Genomic DNA, 22,542 nt, shown 5'->3' with positions numbered 1-22,542 from the left:
CCTTCCAACCTGTCAGGTCTGGGAATCAAATTCAGATCACTGGGCTTGGCAGCAAGTGTCTTTACCTGATGAGCTGTATCACTAGCAGATTTTTCTTTTAAACAAAATGCATTTAAGTAATTTGTTTATTGAGAAATATTAATTTCAAAGATGGTACTTAGATCCTGCAAGAAAATATGGCATTTGCTCATAAACGTGGACACACAACTCACCTTCCAGAACTACAGGTTCCCATCTGTGGATTCAACCAAACTCAGACTGAAAGTATCAGAGAGAGCAATTTCATCTTTACTTAACATGTAGACTTTTCTCCTTGCCAGTATTCCCTAAGCAATACAGTGTAACAACCATTTGCATAGTATTTACATTGTACTAGATGTAAGCAACCTAGCGATGATTAAAAGTCTGGTAGAGGATGTATGTAGGTTATATGCAAATTCCACCCAATTTGTACAAGGAATTTGAGCATCTGGCTTTTGGTACTCAAGAGAGCTTTGCCATTAATTCCCTTTCAACAGTGAGGGAACATATGTGTAGTTGGAGATATTTATTAACAACCTTCCTTCCTTCCTTCCTTCCTTCCTTCCTTCCTTCCTTCCTTCCTTCCTTCCTTCCTGTCTTTCTCTCTCTCTCCCTCCCTCTTTCTCTTTCTTTCTTCTTTTGTAGGTTAATGATACTCATCACACTGACTCTAAATGATATGGTGGTTTTGAAAATATATATATAGTATTTTTGTTAAAATCTTTGAGAATTTCATACAATGTAATTTGATCATATTTACGTCGTACTGTCCCCTTAACTCCTCTAGATGCATCCACCCATCCTCTGACCTCTCCCAACTTCATGTCCTTTTTTTAAATCTTTTTAGTTATTATAATTACATGTATACATGCCTATAAACATATAAACACAACCCACTGAGTTCATTAAGTGTCGCTGGGTGTATATGTTTTTAGGGATGGTATCAGATAACCAGGTAGGGGACTCATCTCTGGGGGAGACTGATTCTTCCTTTCTTATCAGTCACTAATTGCCTGTAGCTCCTCATCGAAGGGGCGGGGCGTTGTGAGATTTCCATCGTCCATGTTGCATGTCAACTAGTGTTGTTGTTCAGGTCTTGTTTAGGTAGCCGTGTTGTTGAGATTTCATGGGCACTGCTTTCCTGTCCTGTATAGAAGGTAACCTTGAAATAGATGTCCTTGTCACATCTCCCTCCTCCATAATATCCCCTGAGCCTTTGGGGTTATGTTGTAGATGTATTGGGGCCGGGCACCCCCTGGTTGATTGTTCTCTGCATTTTGACCATTGTAGCTTTCTGTAATGGACTCTGTTGCAAAAAGAAGCTTCCTGCTGAAGGGTGAGAGCCACACTCATGTGTGGGTGTAAGATCAGTAGTTAGCATGCAGTTAGGAGTTCCACTGGTTCAGGAAAGTGACAGCAGTATGTCCTCTTCTAGGTTCCGTGGTCTCACCAGCCATGAGCACTTGGTTTACAATGTCAGGCATTAATTACTTCCTATTGAGCACGCCTCAGGTCCAATTAGACAGGTAAGACCATGTTGCTGAAGACACCACCCACTTTGGATACAGGACTTGAGATGGAACTTTTGGATACAGGAGCTGAGATGGAACAGACCTGGAAGCCTCCTGCCTGAGGACTATCCCTTAATAGTATACTGGAAAGTACTGTGCAGGCTGCCAAAAGAGAAAAAGCAACCAAGAGTCCTACCCAGCTGTGATGCCTACAAGCCACAATGACCCGCATGGCAAGGTATCCACAAATGTACAATATTGGTATTTCTATTTTGGGGTTAACCAACTGATGGGATGTGTATTTACTTATTTATTTACTTACTTACTTATTACTTATTTATTCTACCTACCTACCTACCTACCTACCTACCTACCTACCTACCTACCTACCTATCTATATCTATCTACCTGCCTATCTCTATCTATCTACCTATCTCTATCTGTCTGTCTGTATGTCTATCTCTCTGTCTATCATCTATCATCATCATCATCATCTATCGAAACAGGGTCTCTCTATTAATCCCAGTTGCTCTGGAACTCACTATATAGACAAGACTGGCCTTGAACTCAAAGAGATCCACCTGCCTCTGCCCTCCTCACCCTAAATTCTAGGGTTAAAGGCATGCACTACCACTCTGTCCATCCTGGATGTGTGTGTGTGTGTGTGTGTGTGTGTGTGTGTGTGTGTGTGTGTGTGTGTGTGTGTGCATGTGTGTTTTAAAGGAACCCTGTACCTCTCTCTCTCCTTTATTTTGTGGATGTAGAATTCACCCAAGTTCTGAATTTCCGTGAGCTTAGTTCCATGCTGTTGCTACATCTGGCCACTAGATGGGGCTTCTCCCTTTGCTTCTGAGCGGGCTCCTGGCACTTGAAACATGTCACCATTTTCTGGACTTAATCAAACTTCATTGTTGGTAGGTTCCACAAATGCCCCCTCCCCCCTTCAACATTCAGGTCTCAGCGTAAACGTCACCTCCTCAGAGAGACTCACCCTGGTTCTCCCCCACCTGGAGCTATTTTACCGGTGCCATTGTTCCTATGGCAGGTGTGTGCTGATGTGGCCCAGTGACCCCAGGGACAATCAGGATTCTGCCCAGACTAGCCCCTGGCTCACAGTAGGTACTCCACAAGACCGCACTGGTGGTGGGCACGGGAAGGTCTTTCAGTGGCAGTGTAGACAAAGAGTCAGGCAAGAATGCACAAACCTCACCCCAAGCATTAGTCCCTCTCCCCAGCAGCCAGGTAGGTGGTCTGGGGTAAGTCATTTGGAGTGACCAAGATTCTGTCTTCTTATGTATGAAATGGGGAAAATAGTCACTATTCTGTCTGGTCATCTGTGTGTGTGTGTGTGTGTGTGTGTGTGTGTGTGTAGGCACATGTGTGCATGAGTGTGTGTGTGTGTGTATGTGTGTGTAGGCACATGTGTGCATGAGTGTGTGTGTGTGTGTGTGTGTGTGTGTGTGTGTGTGTGTGTGAATGTGTGTGGGCACATGTGTGCATGAGTGTGTGTGTGTGTGTGTATGTATGTGTATGAGTGAACATGTGTGGGCACATGTGTGTATGAGTGTGTGTGTGTGTGTGTGTGTGTGTGTGTGTGTGTGTGTGTGTGCATTAATGAATGTATATGGGCACATGTGTGTATGAGTGCATGTGTGTGCAGGCCTGAAGCTAATGTTGAGTGTTTTCATAGGCTACTTTCCACCTTATTCACTGAGATAGGGTCTCTCAATTACGGAACCCAGTGCTCACCAATATGACTAGTCTAGCCAATTTAGCTTGCTCCTGGGAGCTTTTGTCTCAGCCTTCCAAGGACTGGAATTGCAGGTGGGACATCATGCCTACCTGGCATTTATACGGGTACCAGGGAAGTGGAACTCCAGTCCTCACACATGGAGACAAGCGCTTTCTTTCATCTGTCTGGTTCCCGCTTTGGTTTTCAAGACAGACTCCCTCAGTTGCCTGGAACTCATCAATTCAGCTTGGCTGGCTCTCCATTGAGCCTCAAGGCTCCGCTTGTCTCTGCTTCTCTGGCACTGGGATTGCAGGCATGCACCACTACGCCAGTTTTTTTTTTTAAACATGGGTTCTGGGGTTTGAACTCAGGTTCTATACTTGCAAGGTACCCCCCACTCCCCATCATTCTGAAAACTGACCATGAAACAACTTACATAAAGTACCTAGTCCAACACCTGGCACATGACTGGCATTCAGCTAGTATGAGTGGCTTCCCAATCTTTCTGGAGAATAATTTGAAATGAACATAGAATGCACACTAAAAACTTGACCTAGGGCTAGAGAAATGACTCAGTGGTCCAGAGCACTCTCTGCTCTACCAGAGGACCTGGGTTCAATTCCCAGCACCCACATGGAGGCCAATAATTGTAACTCTAGTTTCAGGGGATCCAATGCTTCCTTCTTGATCCTGTGGGCACCAGGCATACAAGTAATGCATAGACATACATTGTAGAAAAACACTCCCATACATAAAATAAGTAAGTAAGTAAATAAATAACTGTGGTAGTTTGAATGTTATTGGCCCCCATGAGCTCATAGGGAGGAGCACTCTTAGGAGGCATGGACTTGTTGGAGTAGGTGTGGCCTTGGAGGAAGTGTGTCACTGTATAAGTGAACTTTAAGGTCTCCTATGCCCAGGCTATAGCCAGTGTCATAGTTCACTTCCTCTTGCCTGCAGATCAAGACATAGAACTCTCAGCTCCTTCTCCGGCACCATACCTGCCTGCATGCCACCATGTTTCCTGCCATGATAATAATGGACTACACCTCTGAAATTATAAGCCACTCAAATTAAATGTTTTCCTGTATAAAAGTTGCTGTGGTCATGGTGTCTCTTTACAGCAATTGAAACCCTAAGACAATAAATTAACTATCTTTTTTCCTATTGAAAGCTCTGCTGAGTGTCCAGAAATAGATTATTGACTTAGAACACCTGGGCAGAGGCAGGACAGCCATTTGGCCTGGATGACTATGGAAGAAGTTTTGACTTGAACACTTTGATGGAAAATGACTCTCTGAAACTCCCTTTTCCACCATTGAAAAAATACCGAGTAATGTACACAACAGGTATTTTCTGGACCCTTGTCCCACCCCAGAGCCTTTGCATACACCTGTCCCCCAGAAGGCCTTTGCTGGGGCAATCACTCATTCCTTGGGGTTGCTTGTGAATGCCTCTTCCTCAGGGAAGCCTTCCCAGATTATAACCCTCCTCCTATCAATATTCCTTGTTCCTTTGCTCATTTGTTACATTTTATTTATGTGACAGTGTATGTACCTGCTCGTCTGTATGAGTATCACGAGTGTACAGGTCCCTCAGAGGCCAGAAGAGGGTGTTAGAAGTCCTGGAACTGAAGTACAGGGAGTTGCCTGATGTGGGTGCTGGGAACCCACCGTGGGTCCTCTGCAAGAGCAGTATACCGAACCCACTCTGAACCTGCGAGGCGTCTTTCCTCTTCCCTCGCTCATTTGTATCCACCCACTGTCTGGCGTCCCCATTATTTGTTGACTGAGAACTCATCAGGGGACAATAGCTGCAAGATGAAGCCATTTGAGCTTCAGTCACAGTCAGAGAGTCCAGAGCAGAAAGATGACTGCACAAAGCAGCGGGCTAGATATGCTCAGCCCAGAATATGCCAGAACCCGCTAGAAGAGCATCTGTATTCTGTGCGTTTCCATGCCAACCAGCTGAGCCCTGGCCAGGGGTACTTGTTTCCCTAAATGACCCCCCAAGTCAATTGCAGATGGGTTTCTGCTAAGCCAGAAAACCTGTTTTGAAGTTGAGGAGCCCAAATCCATTGAGCTGTTTAGAAATAGATCCTCAAAGAAGGCTAAGTCTAGGGAGTGAGTGGCACACGACCAGATCGGGGGCTGAGGGATGAAACCGAGAGAGCCCGCAGCACACCCTGTCTCCCAGCCTCCTGACCACCATCTCAGAAGCCCCAGGTTGACCCCGAGGCTGGAGACCTGGCTTCTGCTCCTGTTACCACCCTTCGCCAGCCCACCCTCATTCATAGAGTCAGTTGGTAGTGAAAGGCTTAGGAGTGTGTTAGAATCATTTTTCTTCTCCTTGACTAGAGATGATGGGAGTTTTGGAACAATGCGCCATGTTATGTTCTCTGGACAAATAAGAGCCTCTGTGCAGGTTTTCAGCTTAATTATGATGGCATATCTTCCCAGCAGGGTGTACCTGCTCTGCTCTGAGAAGCTTGGCAGTGTGTGTTTGTGTGCATGCAGGTGCATGTGGTGTGTGTGTGTGTATTGCAGCTATTTTGTTTGTTTATGTATTTGGGACTTGCAATTCTCCTGCTTCAGTCTTCCTAAGTGAGAGAATTATAGGCTTGTACCACTGTGCTCGCCTGATCAGTAGGATATTTTATTTTAACTGATTTCAGAAATGGGGTCTCATATAGATCAAGCTGGCCACCAACTGGCCATATCGCTAAGGATGACATTGAAACTTCTCAGCTTCTTCCTTCTGACTCCTGAGTGGTGGGATTACAGATATACACCACCACATCCAGTTTAGGTGGTACTGGAGACAGAACCCAGGACCTCATGCATGCTAGTCAATTGCTCTATGAACTGAGCTATAACCCAGTCCTCTAGGATGTTAAGTGTGCATATATTTATTTTGTGTATGTATGTGTGTGGGCACACACATATCACGGCACACATGTGGAGGTCAGAGGACAACTATGTGGGTTTTGATAACTGAACTCAGATTTTCAGGCTTGGTGCCAATCCCTTTTACCGGCTAAACCATCCTCCACCCCCACACAGAATTTTTTAATTGTCTGAGAAAAACAGAGAAACGTCTACCAGACTTCCATGATTAAACTATTCCCTGGTAATGGCCATCTAAGGCTTGCTATGAGTCCCTCCAAAACTTGACAAAGAGGTGGCTATTCTTTTTTTTTTTTTTTTGGTTTTTCGAGACAGGGTTTCTCTGTGTAGTTTTGCGCCTTTCCTGGAACTCACTTGGTAGTCCAGGCTGGCCTCGAACTCACAGAGATCCGCCTGGCTCTGCCTCCCGAGTGCTGGGATTAAAGGCGTGCGCCACCACCGCCCGGCTCGTGCGCCACCACCGCCCGGCTAAGAGGTGGCTATTCTTAAACACTTAACCAGGTCAGGCTTTTAAAGGACTGTCTTACTCACGGTTCTATTGCTATGAAGAGACTCCATGACCATAGCAACTCTTATAAAGGAAAACACTTAATTGGGCCTGGCTTATAGTTCAGAGGGTCAGTCCATTATTGTCATGGCAAAGCATGGTAGCACACAGGCAGACATGGTGCTAGAGAGTGACTGAGCGTTCTACATACAGATCCTCAGGCAGCTGGCAGCGAGTGATACTGGGCCTGGCTGGAGCATTTGAAATCCTAAAGCCCACCCCTAGTAACACACTTCCTCCAACAAGGTCACACCTACCCCAGTGAGGCCAGTAGTGCCACTCCCTGGTGACTAAGTGTCTTAGTCAGGGTTGTTATTGCTGTGAAGGGACACCATGACCACAGCAACTCTTATAAAGGAAACATTTAATTGTGGTGGCTTGCTTACAATTCAGTGGTTCAGTCCATTATCATTATGGCAGGGAGCACAGCGGCTTGCAGGCAGGCATGATGCTGGACAAGTAGCTGAGTGTCCTACAACTTCTAGGCAACGGGAAGTCGGCTGTCACACTGAGTGAAGCTTGAGAAAAAGACTTCAAAGCCCGCCCTCACAGTGACACACTTCCTCCAACAAGGCCATACCTCCTAATTGTGCCACTCCCTTTGGGGGTCATTTTCTTTCAAACCACCACACGAAGCATTCAAATACATGAGCCCATGGGGGCCATTCTTATCCAAACCACCACAAGGGCCTTCACATTCTTGGAGCAGAGGGAACGAACAAGGATTCAGAAAGAACAATATGGATATTGAGACCACTACCTGGTTTGTATCAAAGGTGAAGACAAGCTCAAGAATGGTTCTTGTGGTAGGGCTGGGGGAATGTCACTCATGGGTATTATTGTCCTTCCACAAGGGAATGGGAACTTCCATTCCATAAGAGATGTGCAACTTCAAAATGAAATGAGAATTGGCTGGGTTTGGTTTTGGGCTTAGGAGTGCTGTGAAAAAAAAAATCACCAAGACACTAGAGGTTTCATTTGCCATTGGGTTTTGGAGCCTCCAGTACAGGAACAAGGTCTGTGTTTGGAATTTGAAAGTTTTCTGGAAATTTCAAATTGCCTCAAGATAAGGTAGGAAGCACGGGTGTTAAGCTAGACAGAGGTCTCTTGGGCCTTCTCGGCAGCCATAACTGCCAAACACAGTAGGTGGGTGTCTGGGGATGGGACCAGGTTATTGAAATGACCACATCACCTGCATTTCCAAGAGCAGCCTTGCCTTATTCCAAAGGGAACATGTGCATCACAGTGACAGAACTGTGAAGGGAATCCCTTGGCGCCACCCCAGTTCAAGGAAAGAGGGAAGAAAACAGCAACCACAAACTGGCCATAAGAGGGCAGAGTTGTTACTTTTTTCCTTATGGAACTGGGAAACCATTTGGAAGAAGAAAGGATTCTTGGATGGTGCACATTCTATGTTGAATATGCACATGCATAATTTGCTAAGGAGCAAGTGTAGAGTATTGGCTTCAGATTCCAAAAACCTGTTTCCAAAGTGTCTGTACGCATTGGCTGACAGTCTGCTTGCTATGTCTGTGTATGTGTAGGTGGACATATGTGGGTGTGCATGTGGAGGTCAGAGGGTGAGCCACGGGACTGTGTTCTTTCTGCCATGTGGGTCCTAGGGATCCAACTCAGGGTGGCAGGCTTGGCCGCAAGCTGCTTAATCTGCTGACGTCATCTGGCCAGGCCTAGGCCAGTTTCTTTCTTTTCTTTCCTTGTTTTTGTTTGTTTGGTTTTTCAAGACAGGGTTTCTCTGTGTATCCCTGGCTGTTCTGGAACTCGCTTTGTAGACCAGGTTGGCCTCAAATTCATGTAGATCTGCCTGCCTCTGCCTCCAAAGTGCTGGGACTAAAGGCATGTACCACCATGCCTGGCCTATGTCAGTTCCTTAACAAACAAAAAGAAAGAATGCAGGATGGCCACATCAAGTCCTAGCCCCCAGCATTGGGTGCCGGAGTGTGGGATCAATTCTGAAATCACGCTGTGGGCCCCAGGGATGGTTTGGTGGGTAAAGTGCTTTGCTGAATAAATGTGGAGATCTGAGTTCAGATTCTCAGCCCTCACATAAAAACCAAGTGCAGCAGCGAGCATCGGTTATCCCAGTGCTGGGGGAGACACAGGGACAAGAGGGTCCCTGGGGCTGGCTGGGCAGTCAGTCTAGCCGAAATGATGAGCCAGGTTCAAAGAGACTGTGCCAAAATGTAAGGTAGAGAGGGATAGAAGGGCACACCCGACACCAGCCTCTGCGAACAGCTCACATGTGCACACACGTGCCTATCACACACACACACACACACACACACACACACACACACACACACACACACACACAGTGTGTGTGTGGGGGAGGTTCTATAGAGAAGGTTCATGACCAGGATGATGAATTGTCTCAGAATCCCAGCACCTGCAGAAGGTGGGAGTAATTAATTTGAAAAAGAAGTAAGCACCAGTGGACACTGGAGCTAACTGTTGAACGGGAAGCTGCAGAGCTAGGGTTTGCCTGTTTTACCGCACTGAAGATTAAAACCAGGGCCTCGAGCATGCCAGGCAAGAGCTGTACCACTGAGCTACACTCCCAGCCTACAAAGCCAGTCTATTCTTAAAGACAGGGCAAAATCAGGAGACTGAAGTGACTTGAGCCAGAGCAAGGATATCAGGTATCAGAAGTATTTGACCTGAGCCATCCCCGAATGAAAAGGTCAATGGGATTCTGGGGACATCAGCCACAGGCTGCCTGAGACACAGGCACAGGGAGCATCACCTGGCATGTGGACTCTGGAGAGACTGAGCTGTGACCATTGAAGTGGGGTCGGGGAGGGAAGCATCACCCACTCAGCCTCTTTTTCTCACCTCCCTCTCCCTGCCTTCACTTTTCTAGGGACCCCTTGAATATCCAAGAACACCCAGAGACCTTGTGACAAAATTGAACCGGTCAAATATCCATAATCTACCACTTTTTAGCTGTGTAACCTTGGACAAGTCACTCAGTCCTGTGAGATAAAAGACAATGATATAAAGGGGCCTGTCCAGGGCCTGGCATAGCACCTAGCTGCCCAGCCCAACATGAGGGCTATGGTCAGTCCTGTCTGTGTCCCTTGCCTTCTCTGTCACCAGAAGACAGTGGGAAGGACAAGGGGACATGTAGGAATGAGTGATGCTCTCTGTGGTCCACTCCTGTGGCTGCCAGCAATTGCAGTCAGCTATACAAGCAAGCCTGCTGATCTCATGAGAAGTCCCACAGTTCTAGTGGTAATGTATTGCAGATGAGATTCCTCATGAAGCAAGCTGTGAGATCAAAATGTCAAGCTGGCATGTCCTGGGGCAGTATCCTGGAGCTCAGCACTTGGAAATGGACAGGTCAGGAGGAACAGCTCCCAAGAGAGCAGCCTAGCTATGGTACAGACTCAACCCCTAGGGGGCGCTATAGGCGGATGCCACGTAGTGTAGCTGTGAGTTGCCCTGATTTCAGTGCTATCCTATTCCCACTGGATGTGGGCTGCCCAGGGAGGGCTGAGGTTCCCAAAGGAAGGAACTTCTGCTGGCTGAGGGTTACCTACTACCGACAGCTCTCTCAGCAATCAGCTAGAAGTTGGGGTGCCGAGACCCTCACTGAGGGGATTTCCTGGTGCTGATCATGACGTCCCCAGACGGTGACAGTACCTATCGGTCTCATCACCACGGTTTCTCTGCTTGACTGCGAACATCTAGGGGTCCAAGAGCAGGGGCTTGGGAAGGCCCTCTTCAGAGGCTACATGCCCACTGGACTAACGACCACTTTTGATGTATATCCTCTGAGTAATACGTTACATTTGTAGTATCTAACGCAGAGGCATCACGGGAAGATGGAGACTCCGAGAGAGGACAAGCCGGCTGAGGCAGAGGGAGAAGCAGGCTGCTGCTGTGAGCACAGGACTCTGTGCCGGCCTGAGCAGCCTGACTAGGGTGTGGCAGTTGGAGCTGTGAGTGAAGTCCCCTCTTCTTGATCCTCGCATCTCCTGGCCTGGACCTCTCGTCCCACTTGGCCAGGAGGCCAGTCTCTCCTTGATGCGCGCCCCCCACCTGCTCCATTTACCTCGCAGGCCCAGGGAGACAGGCCAGGACGAGCAGGAGGCAGAGAGTTCCCTGGAGTAGTCATGGTGGCGTCACAGGCAGGTACAGGTTGAGGACCAGTAATCTGAAAATCCCCAAGTCTGAAGAGCTCCAAATAGTGACACTTTTAGACATGAAAGAAAAATCCCTTATCTGACCTGGGCAGTACCCAGTCAAAACACAGGTTTTGGTTTTGGTTTTTCTTGCCACAAAGGGTAATAAAATGACACAGGTACCTGGATGACACCAGCAGGCTTCCAGTGATGTTCCGCACAGGACCAAGGCTTTTGCGTGTGACCCACTGTGCCTTTTGCTGATCCTCCCTCATCGTGTAAAATATTGCTGCAAATGTCAGTAAGGCCTTCGGGTTCGGTATAGGTCCCAGCACTAAGAAAAAGTGTTCACATAGCCCAGGGAGCTAAGCTGCTGGGAAGCTGGACCGTGTGAGTGTGGCGTCTTTAAAAAATATTTTAACTAATTAGTTATGTGTGGCAGGGTGGGGGGTTGAGGAGTGTGTGCCAAGGGTACATGCGGTGGGTGGTTGAGGACAACTTGTGGGTACTGGTTCTCTCTTTCTACCATGTGGGCCTTGGGTTGGTGGCAGGCGTCTTACCCCCTGAGCCATCTCACTGGCTGGAAGGTGGAGTCTCTCAGAGGAACATGGTATGACTGACCTCCAGGTATGGCTCAAGGAACAGAGGGCACACTTGCGAGGTCTGGGCTGAAGTTAGTGGTAAAATATGAGAACCCCAAATCCCGATGAAACTATCTTCCCGCTGCGGGTGTAAGAGTATATATAACACATAAGTGGATTTCGTGTTTGGATTTGGATCTCTTCGCCATGGACACGTGAAGACTCCAAAATCTAAAATTAAATCTGAGACCCCAACACTTCTGTCCCTGAGCGTTTCATAGAAGAGATGCCAGACTGTATTTTGATTGGAGAGCTTTCTCCGTAGAGGAGGTTGAGGGATGCTGGTCAGTGGAGTGTGTGGAGCATCGAAGACAAAGGGCAAAGGTCAGTCAAACCCAGGCCTCTGTATCTCTGAGGCGAGGGACCGAGACAGACAGCTTCTCTTGGACTCAATGTGCACATGGGTTAAATCAAGTTCTATATGCACTGAGTAGGTGTTGAAGACATTGTTTTATCCCCCCGCCCCCATCATGTTTCCCTAGGAGATGGGGTTTTGGGGGTTTGCCGTGGAAAGAAGGAAGGCCCGAAGGAAAAGGAATGGCGACAGCCCTGTATTTAGGGGGTGAACAGAAGTGCACAGAAAGCTGCAGACTGAGCTACTGTACGGGGGTAATTATGGCTGCTATTTTTGCACATTTGTTTAACAATGTTAATTTGGCGACAGCCTGGTATTATAACATCCTCTCCCACACAGAAGTGGCTTTAGTTCCCAGTCACCAGAATCCATTTGCATTTTCTCTGGAGGGTTTGGGGCTGGGGAGCTGGTGACTCACAGCTGTGGTGGCCCCAGGCAAAGCTCTTCTCCCTGTGAGAGTGGGACTTAGCTCATGGCACTGTCACCCTGGGATGAGAGGAACTTGACCCGGCCCAGTCTCCCTCTCAATGGCCTGCTAGCCTCACTCCTGGCCTCTTCTATCTTGGCAAGGGATCGACTATTCCACAGTCATTCCGCCAGAGCAGATTTTTGGAGAACTCGGGAAGTGGTTGTTTAATGTCCCAGGAGCACAGGCCCGGGAGGAAGAGCATGAATATTCATGAATTGAAGGCAAGGTCGAAGAACGGCTTCTGAGGGAGGGCCAGCAAAGTGTCACTACTAGACGTCACTGGAGACAGCTCAAATGCCTCTCTGCTGGGGACCACACATGTGGGTACCGAACAGGATGGGGACCAAGACAGAGAAGCCTGAGTTTAGATAGATTCTCAGACAACAGTCTTTCACCTCATAAATAAAGACAGAATGGTATCAGAAAAATCACCATTTTAAAGTTACTACGGAATGAAACTGGGCTACGCTTGTCAATGGCCACAATATCCTAGGTGTATATCACAGGCCCCATGGAAAAGCACTGGGACTGGGATCCATGTCCAAGAAAGTGTCTGGACTCACCTATCAATTCACAGGAGCTAGAAGGACCAGAAAAACAAAACCAGCATCAGCCTAGGGATCTAGTCACAAAACTCCACGCTGTGGGGTGCTCTGTGGGCAGACAGACAGAGGATAAGGAGAATGACCCCAGCGACAAGAAGAAATGGGTTCTGGTAATGGGAAGATAGTGTGGGATCTCACATACTCTAAGATGCGGTCACACATACATTTTAAATACCTGAGCAAGTCGAACGGTAACGCGGGTATTTGGTGAATTAGAAGTCACGCGGCTCACATGCACAAAGCGTTGGTCCCATTTGCAGCACTGCCCCCCGAAATATTTTCACTGTTTCCCGTGTATCATGGGCCTTGTGAGACTGAAAGAACCCACATTTCTTACAGACACACAGCGAACAAGCTGCAGAGGGCATGACCTGATTCTAAAGATTTACTTCTGCACAATCTCGAGTTGAACGTGGTTGGTCCTCGTTGAGCCTGAAGGAGGGGAAAGGGGACGCCACTGCACCTCCTTCGCTGCCAGTTACCTTTTGTATATGTGTGCTATGTGTGTTTGCTTGTGCACACGTGTGCATGAAGGTTTGTGAGCACATGCATGTGTAGGTGGAGGCCAGAGGTTGATTGAGTGTCTTCTGCTCACTGATTGGCTGGTCAGAGAGAGCTGAGGATGCCCCTGTCTCTGACCCACTTCCCCCAGACTAGGGTTGCAGAGGTATGCCACTCTGCCTGGCTTTTTTTCTTGAGTGCTGGGGATGTGAACTCAGGTCCCCATGCTTGTGTGGCAGGGACTTGCTCTCTCCATGGCCCCTCTCTTCTAGTTTTGGACAGGTTCTGAAGATATATAAAACAGTACTTTCATTTATTTGATTTTTCAGGATAGGGTTTCTCTGTGTAACAGCCCTAGCTGTCCTGGAACTCGCTTTGTAGATCAGGCTGGCCTCGAACTCACAGAGATCTGCCTGCCTCTGCCTTCTAAGTTCTGGGACGAAAGGTGTGTGCCACCACCTCCTGGCTAGTACTTTTAAAATAATAGATTTCTTGCAGACTTCAGGCTTTGGTGTCACACCAATCTAACCTTCAGTTCTTGGACTCTGAGGGTCAACTAAAGGACATTCCACTTCATGCTGACCCTTAACACCTCACCCCTACTGTCTTTGTTTCCTGCACCCAAGTGACAGGGCTGACATGCCCAGCAGCTCAGATGTCCAGAGAGGATCGTAGGTCTTTTATGGTGAGCTATGAGCTCTGTGAAGGATGGAGGGTTCCAGGTACTTCTTGATAAGGCAGATCATTTAGTTTCCCTGTGTGTCTTCCACTACAAGATGGACAGACTAATGCTCCTGGCATGGGATTGCTGCAGGTACAGAATGCAGCCTATTGGATCGACACAGAGAGAATGCAGGCAAGGCCAGGTGCTTCTAGACTGGGACACTGCCTCGGAGAGCTGGCACCATTGGGAGGTTGGGGCTGCCACAGTAGAGGGTGGATATGCTCCAGGCACGTGGCGGCTTGAGACGTTGCTAAACAGTCTGCCATACATACAGAGAATTTCCAGGTCAAAGTATCAGTGTTCCTGAGGTGGAGGGATTCTTCCCTGTTTGGGTGGGGTAGGTGGGTAGGAGGGTGCTTAAGCCCTGTTTGTGGGATTAGAAACCAGAGAGCCTGGATGGAGATGTAGCTCAGTGGTATAGATTTGCTTGTTAGGTACAAGGCCCTAAGTTTAATCCCAAGTGCAAACAATAAACAAACAAAGTAACAGCTCCCCTCTCCCAAGTTTTCATTCTGGAGGCAAGGAGGCTGTCTGGTTACAAAAAGTTCACTCAGTACTCCTTGGTTTTTCCCAAAGACATGATTGGTCATCGAGTCTGCAGGGAGAGACAGAGGCTGTGACTTAGCCAGTACTTTTTTCAAGGTGAACCTGGACCCTGCAGGATGCTGATGATGGTATTGATGTCAGACCCTGGGGGTGAGCTATGTAACACCCTGGCCTCTGGATTTACCATTTTGGTGTCTGTCACTGAGATTTTTCACTAGGACTTGGGTATAAGGTCGTGTTGTGTACTGTGGAGTATTTGATAGGGAACCATAGGGTCACGGAGCAAGACAAAACATTATCAAATCCCTACTGGATGAAGAGCAGATATGTGATGAGTAACATAACTTATGGAAATGAAGATCTACATGCAAAGAAACCAGAGTGCCTGTCTTAAAAAGCATGTAACTCAACAGGGTATATTAAACACATTTGCATACCACTCACAGACAGTGGCTGGGAAGGAACGAACAAAACACTAAAATCCAGGTCTCCTGTGGACCACTGATGGGTGTGTGCTGTGTTTTAGAAGGCATGCTTAGCTCAGATTCTGCACTGGCTGTGGGAGTAAATAACTAAAATGAAGCCATGGAGGATAATTACTCCATGATAGAATTGCCTATAGAAGGTGATAAGCAAATGGTAGCCACAACCAAAATAATGTATTAGTACTAAGGTAATGATTATGAGTAGTAATGGGGTTACATTACTACAGGTCTTACAAATCAGTTTTAAAAAAACTCTTCTCTTTCTTTTTCCTTCCAATGGTGGAAAGAGCTCATGACTGAACTTCATGGTTATTGAGACAGGACCTCATCATGTAGTCCAGGTTGGCCTGGAACTTGTGTATCCTGGCCTGGTCTCTGTCCCAGTCTCCCCAGCACTGGCATTACAGATGTGCCCCAAACCAGACTCCATTCACAAGAACATGAAGCATTCTCCCAAGGGAGCAAGCAGGGAGAAATTCCGGGGATGGGTCAAAGAGAGAAGCTGGTCTACAGGATCATCCCCATAGGAAGAAAATGAATGAGAGAGACTTGAAGGGCCCAAGAGGGACAACTGGTGATGTTTTTCTGGACTCTGGTCACCAGGCAGCGACATCCTACCTCTGCAAAGTCCCTGACACGTTCTGATGACTGGGTGTCCAGTTACCAAATAGCTTCTCTCCCTGTAGGATTCCTGGGAACCCTTTGGGAATTTCCCATCACCCAGATGAGCAGGGATCCAACTCTGAAATTGCCTGAATGACCCAAGACAACACTTCTCACATCTTAGAGTGGACAGGCTGAGTTCACTGTCACCACGCTCCCCCCCCCCCATGGAGCTTTGAGAAATGCTTTCTTGAAGGAATGGAAATATTCCTCCCTCCTGTCCAGCTGAGGATCTGCTGACACACTAGTCTTCCTCCAGTTGTTGGTGAGCAGAGTGGGTAAGCTTCAGCCCAGAAGATCCCGAATTGCACGCAGCCTTTTCAGTGTGGGTTGACGTCATGAGTAGAGATGGCAGTCGAGGCGTTGGGAGGCTCTTAGGGAACCCTGCATCACCGTTCTTCCCACTTAGGCCTTTCCCTCTCTCTCTGATTATGGAAAGGGTACGTTTGCCAAGCTGAGTATTTAGAATTGCAGATGCCAAATTCTTGGGCTTGAAATACAACTTTCAGAGCATTGCAATTACCAACCCTGAGTAAATCTCTAACCTCCTCCGTGTGTGTATGTGTGTGTGTGTGTGTGTGTGCACGTGCACATGTATGTGTGCAAGAATGTGCATGTGTGTGCCAGAGAGTGTGCACACATGTGTTTGTCAGAGTGTATGTGCACATGTATGTGTGCAAGAATGTATGTGCATGTGTGTGTATATGTGTGTGCTAGAGAGTATGTGCACGTGTGTGTGTGCAAGAGTGTGTGCACATGCCAGAGTGTTGTGTGCACACCAGAGTGTGTGTGCACATGTATGCCAGAATGTATGTGCACATGTGTGTGTGCACATGTGTGTGTGTGTGCCAGAGAGTGTGCACGTGTGTGTGCATTCACCTGTGGAGATCAGAGGTCTCAATGCCCAGTGTTTTCTTTAGTTAGACTCCACTGTACTTTCTTGAGAGAGGATTCTGATTGAGCCTGGGCTCAGCAGCTAGAATGTTTGGCTGGCCAGCAAGCACCAGGGATCCTTCTACCTCTGCCTCCCAGTACTGGAATTACAGATATGTGCCTCTATGTGGGTTCTGGGAATCAAACTCAGGTCCTCATGCTTGATTGACAACCCTTGATCAGGCTGTCTCCCCAGCCACCATGTTTCTGAATCTGTTTAGAAACGTCTTTAGGTCTTACAATCCTTCCATTCATAGGGCAAAGAGCTTTAACAGTGGTCATACTCACAAAAACCTGCTAGGAACTAGACACTTTGATGAAGGCTGTAATGTGTGCTGATGGTAATGTCGAATGATGCCCTCCTGTGGGAGCTGAAATTGAAGTCATGGTGTCTAAACTGACATTCACAAGAGCTCGTATTTGAGCTCACAACAGCAAATTCTTTATTGGGTAAAGTCAAGCCTGAGAACTGACCTTGACATTCAGGGCATTTAGACTTTCTGTGGATTTCATAGATGATACTCACTTGATCTCTACCATTTTCTTAATAAAAGACAACTTAATCTGAGGGGATTTTACAATTTTTGCTGTGTTTGGGATTTTAAAATAAAGATTTACTTATTTTTATTTTATGTATATATGAGTGAGTGTTTTGTCTGTCTGTATGTAAGTACACCACATGTATGCAGTGCCTATGGAGACCAGGACATTGGATCCTCTGGAACTTGAATTATAGACCAGTGTGAGCCAACACATGGGTGCTGAGTACCAAATCCAGGTCCTCTGCAAGAGCAGCAATTGCTCTTAACCACTGAACCATCTCTCTAGGCCATGTGCTTGAGTTTTGAAAACAATATATTATGGAGTGTTCTCACACAGGTTGTACCGAATCTGAAATGGGGTGGGAGATATATGAGTGTGGGTGGATTTAAAATAAAATTTGACTGAAGTTGCATTCACTCTGAACATGGTGATACATGGTCTCTTTATGGTCCCCAAAGCCCTCAAGCCTGGTTAATTAATGATGGATGAGTGCAAAATGAATTATTCAAAAGCCAACAAGTGAAGAACTTCTGCAGTTGGAGGTCTGAGACTACAAGGTCACCTCAAAGGTCTGTTGGCCTTCCTCAGGACTGGGTGTCCATTCTTGGCCATGACCACAGGAAGAATAGCAGCTTGGCTCTGGAACGCTGAGCACTTGCCATCCTGGTGCTCAAGGGCAAGCTGCTGGTGCATCCTAATGGACGCCAGCTTGAGGGATGACTCTGGAGCCAAAGTACTGGGCTTAAGCCCATAAACTTGACACCTTGCCCAAAGGCACAGCCTTGTCTGAGAAAGTGAGGCCACTGAAGGCTGGGAGGGAGCAAGGATGGTACTGGGACCTTTAGCATTTTGTAAGAAGCCAGTAATCCCCAGTAGGATTAATGAGGAGGTGGCTTTATCTCTATTCCTGAGGGTAAATTCCATCAGATCTAGGCCCAAGTTCTTAATCCTGAGGTGAGAACCCTCTGAGGAAATTAAAACTATCTAGAACCCCTAGAGTGTGCAATGGTCTTGACATAATCTGGAAGTTTGTTAGAGACATAGCCCTTACCCAGAATAGCATCTGGATCTTGGGGCTGGAAGAACATCGGCAAAGCCAATCAGGAAGTGATGTCTTGCATTTCCAAGGTGGTCACTAAAGCAGATGCCAACTCTCTTCCTACAGTGGAAGTTGGGCTTCTCAACCCTCAAGTTGCAGGATCTATGTTCCTGCACTTCAATCTGGGTGGTTGGATGATGACAATAAAAGTGACTTTGAGTCACTTCCAAGGCTTCTCCAAAACAAGAGGTATGGCTCTGGGGATAGTCCTTCTTAGCTCCCAACTGTTGGGCTGTGAGGAAATCCCATCTGTACCCAGGTGTTCCAGCCAATAACCTCAACTACTGCCTGCCAGTGGACCCCAGTGGCCAGACAAGTGAACAAAAAAGTCTTTGAAATAACAGTCATTGCTCAAGTTTAATTACTTGTGCGACTCTGAGCAAGAGGTACCTTGCTGAGGCCCAGCTAACCCCCTCAAATAGTATGACATGGCCGCTGTCACCTTAAGTTTTGGGGGATAATTCCATCTATGATGATAGATAATCATCCTATTTCTCTGGCCAAAGGGTGGTTCAGGAATGGGTATGTGACCCAGAAATGACCAGGGAGACATGAGGTGAGTCTGCGGGGTTTGCTTCTGGGGATGCTGTCTTTGTCTCTAGGGATGATAAAAGAAGGGGTACCCCCTGTACCTCTGCTGGCATTGCTGCATCTTCCAGATCATATTTTATGTGATCATCTTGCTGCTGACCCAAGGATAAAGTCAACTCTAGAAAGCACAACCAAGAGATGGCAAGAGTTGGGTTATTAAAAAATCTTTTGATCAAGGAAAGGCTATGAATAGTTTCTGAGATGAGTTTATGGATGGAAAAGAAATTATCATATTGGTATGGTGTTGATACATTCACCCATACCTTCATGGGAGAAGAAAGGGACCCAGACTCATTGCTAGGGAAGCGCACATGGCCCGTTCCAGGGTGGGAACCTCCTGCCCCCCTTGACTTGACAACTCAGTCTCAGGCTGGGGATGGCCCACTCTAACAATACCACGGTCAACAGTCGGCTTGCAGTTAGGAGTAAATTCTATTTTTTCCCCATGTGTACAAAACCAAGCCTGGCACAGTGACAGAGAAAGTGTTTTAGAGAGAGAAAAGTGCATCTTGGGTGTTAATAACATTGACAAAAATTGGAGTCAAGCATGTCTAAACATTTGTCCAGTTTGAAAATTCCACTTAGTCTCCAAACGGACTCTTGCAAACAGCAACAAAAGCAAATGATCATTGTGAGGCGCCAACGGTGTGGGAAGCCGGGGCCTGCCCGTCACTCTCAGTTCACAGGCAGATACAGAAATTGGCAGACAAGAACAATGTAGACCAGATCATTAGAGGTGTGGGCGTGGGTGTGGAGAGTGGGCTTGGAAACAATTTCAGCTGAGCTTCTCAGAATAGAAGGGGTTGCCCGAGGATTCGCAGTGAGTCAGTGACAGAGCTGAGAGACAAAACAGCTTCTCTCATCCTTCCCTTCCCCTGTGCTGGGAAACCAGTGTGGCGACCTGTTACGAAGCAATCTGCATGTGAGGGGCTGAGTTGTGCCCTCTCCCAAATTTGTACTCTCAGACGGATGTAGTGGGTAGCCATTCCAGCTTTGATCTGGAAGTTCCAACCCCCACTGAGGCTTCAGTAACTGTCACGCCTACAAGGCGGGGCCAAGAGAGGGCCCTGAAGACCTTATGGGCCGCTCTCTTGGTTCCTGGACCCTGGACGCTGGAGGTAGACCGAGCAGAGTTCTCCAGAGAACACCGCTGGACTGCGCCATGCCTTTCCCAGACCCTTCATCCTACCTATCCCTTCACTTGTGAGTTACCCCACAAAATAAACCTCCCTTTTAACTACGTGGAGCGGCCTTAATAATTTCACCAATAGACCACACTCTCCAGTTCTCAGAATGTGAATATATTTCTACATGGGTCTCAAACTAGCTATGTAGGTGACAGTGACCTTGAACAACCCCTCTACATCCTAAGTGTTAGGATTACAGATGTGTGCCGCCATACCTGGAATATGTAGGGTTAGGGGTTGTATGCAGGGCTTCATGCATGCTAGATCAGCACTCTACCAACTGAGATACTCCCCCCAGCCCCTGGTGTCCTTTCAAGAGGTAATTTGGATGTACCAAAGAAAACAAAGTATCAGAGGCACATGGGCACACAACAAGAAGGTGGCCATCTCTACACGTGGAGGAAATGTCCCACAGATCAGTCCTCTGACAACTTGATCTTGAACTTATGGCCTCTTGCAAGCTGACTGAGTCAGTGCCCCTCTGTAGGCCCCAGCTGTGTGGTTTCCTGTGCCACTTGCCAGAGTCTGCTAGTTACCCGCTGTGACTTTGTGTGATCAGGGACATTTGGCATCTTAAAGAGAGCGAGGCAAAAGTGAGCACAGCAAAAATGCACAGCAAAGAGAGTGCCACATTGGCTCGCCACTCAGAACTCTCAGAAAGAACCTCGGTCAAGCTGGGCGGACACCTGGAGAACTGTGGGGGGTTTATGGACTTCCCAGAAGCTACTTGCAGCCGCCCAGCTCAGCTTCCCCATCAGGAAAGTGGTTGTCGCATTGTCTGCCTTCTGGAGGCATGTGATTTGCCCACATATGTCAAATAACTGGGAAGCAGATGCTTCCCCATATTAGGATTAAATTGGCAACCCCCAAATGTTCACAGGCATCCTTGGCAAGGCAGCTGGATCATCTGGGATCTGGCTTGTTTGGGCTCAAAATGCACTGTGTCGTCAAACCTGGCTGGCAGCTACAGTGTCCTTAGTTGGTACAGACACCTGTCTGCATGATTAGATCTTAGAGCCTTGGATGGAAATATGGTCCTTGAAGTCAGGGACAATGCCCCCAGGGTGGGACACAGTGCTTGGAGCTCTGAACACAGAACCGTCAAATCCTGGAGTTCTCATCATCGGTCACTTCTTTGGGTTAAGGCATCAAAAGCCCCTGTGAAATACCTTATCAAGGGGCCGTGTGTATTAAGACATCTTCAGCCGTTAACACCTTTGTGACTTCATTGGCACCGCTGAGTACTTACCTTAGTCCCTGACCAGGGCAGCTGCATTCTGGAAGGATGAAAGACAGAAAGTCCAGGGCCTTGGGGGCAGTGTCACACAGAGACTGTGTTTTGTGGAGGGAGGCCAATGACATTAAAAGCAGAGTGTCTCACAAGGAACTGTTTGCTTGAGGTTTCTGAGTCAGCCAGACCACTGGAGCAGAATCACCTTTTGGCCTCAAGCATAGATCATGGATGGAGAGCCAGGCTGGTTGGCAAGTGTTCAAGTCTGGCTTTGTCTATATCATCAGAAACTCGGCAACTCCAACCTGGCCTTGGCTGACCCGGAAGTGCAGGAATAAAATACAACTAGAACATGGGCATCTTCGGACACAGCACAGTAAGGGGTGCTGTTGGATTCCTGGGGGCCCATGGCTACGATTGGCACTCGAGAGGCAGGACTTCACCCGTGCCCTCAGCCAATCAGCATGCCTGTGACTCCAGGCTCTGATACCCACTGAAGGAAGAGCTACTCTGGGAGCAGGGAGAGGATGTGGTCAAGTAACAATGGCTAAGCAGGGAATGGCCTGGGCCTTGGCTCAGGGGGAAGGGCAAGGCTGTCCAGCCATCCAAAGTTCAGGTGGGGAGGAGACCAGGGCTCAGCAGGGAGATGATGACATCTGGTCGTAGTCCGGGCACTTGAGCAAAGCTGGGTAGTTGCTGTTCATCTGTAGGGAGGCATCGCTGGAGATGTCTGAGGGGCTGCGGCCCCGGATCCAGGCATCTGGATGTAAAAACTGGCCAGAGTAATCAGAACAGTTGCTCAGGCGTGGCCGGTAGAAGCCTGGGTGAGGTCTGTACATGTCCTCGGCAGTATACCTCTTCATGAACAGGTACACAGACATTACCCCAGCACTCTACAGTGAGAGAAGCAGAGGAGAGAGCTCACTTGTAATGCGTCTTCCTGGAACACAGTCACAGAGCCTCTCCAGTGGGATGGCCAGGGCACACGTAGACAGGAGTGTGCTCTGGGATAGAAGAGACCCAGGAAAGCCAGGGAGAGGGACATTCTGGGGAAGACTGGTAGAGTAGGTGGTCCAGGATGCTGTGGGATGTTTCCCTCCTCCCTTCCAG

At 47.8% G+C, this 22,542-nt stretch overlaps 1 protein-coding gene across 1 annotated transcript in view; it reads right to left on the bottom strand.

Moving 5' to 3' along the window:
- Positions 1-12,029: 12,029 nt before the first annotated feature.
- The window catches only part of Cacng5 (calcium voltage-gated channel auxiliary subunit gamma 5), a 57,521-nt gene continuing 47,008 nt past the window's right edge, over positions 12,030-22,542 (bottom strand). Inside the window, exon 6 of the mRNA XM_052757225.1 lies at positions 12,030-22,325. Within this exon, the coding sequence (XP_052613185.1) occupies positions 22,068-22,325 (258 nt within the window). The 3' untranslated portion in view covers positions 12,030-22,067. The remainder of the gene's footprint in view (positions 22,326-22,542) is intronic.

The sequence above is a fragment of the Peromyscus californicus genome, unplaced genomic scaffold (genome assembly GCF_007827085.1).
Source record: "Peromyscus californicus insignis strain IS unplaced genomic scaffold, ASM782708v3 Scaffold_3__1_contigs__length_106647218, whole genome shotgun sequence".
Classification (NCBI taxonomy): domain Eukaryota; kingdom Metazoa; phylum Chordata; class Mammalia; order Rodentia; family Cricetidae; genus Peromyscus; species Peromyscus californicus.
The sequence above is the reverse complement of the archived record's forward strand: the minus strand, read 5'-3'. Positions and strand labels throughout refer to the sequence as shown.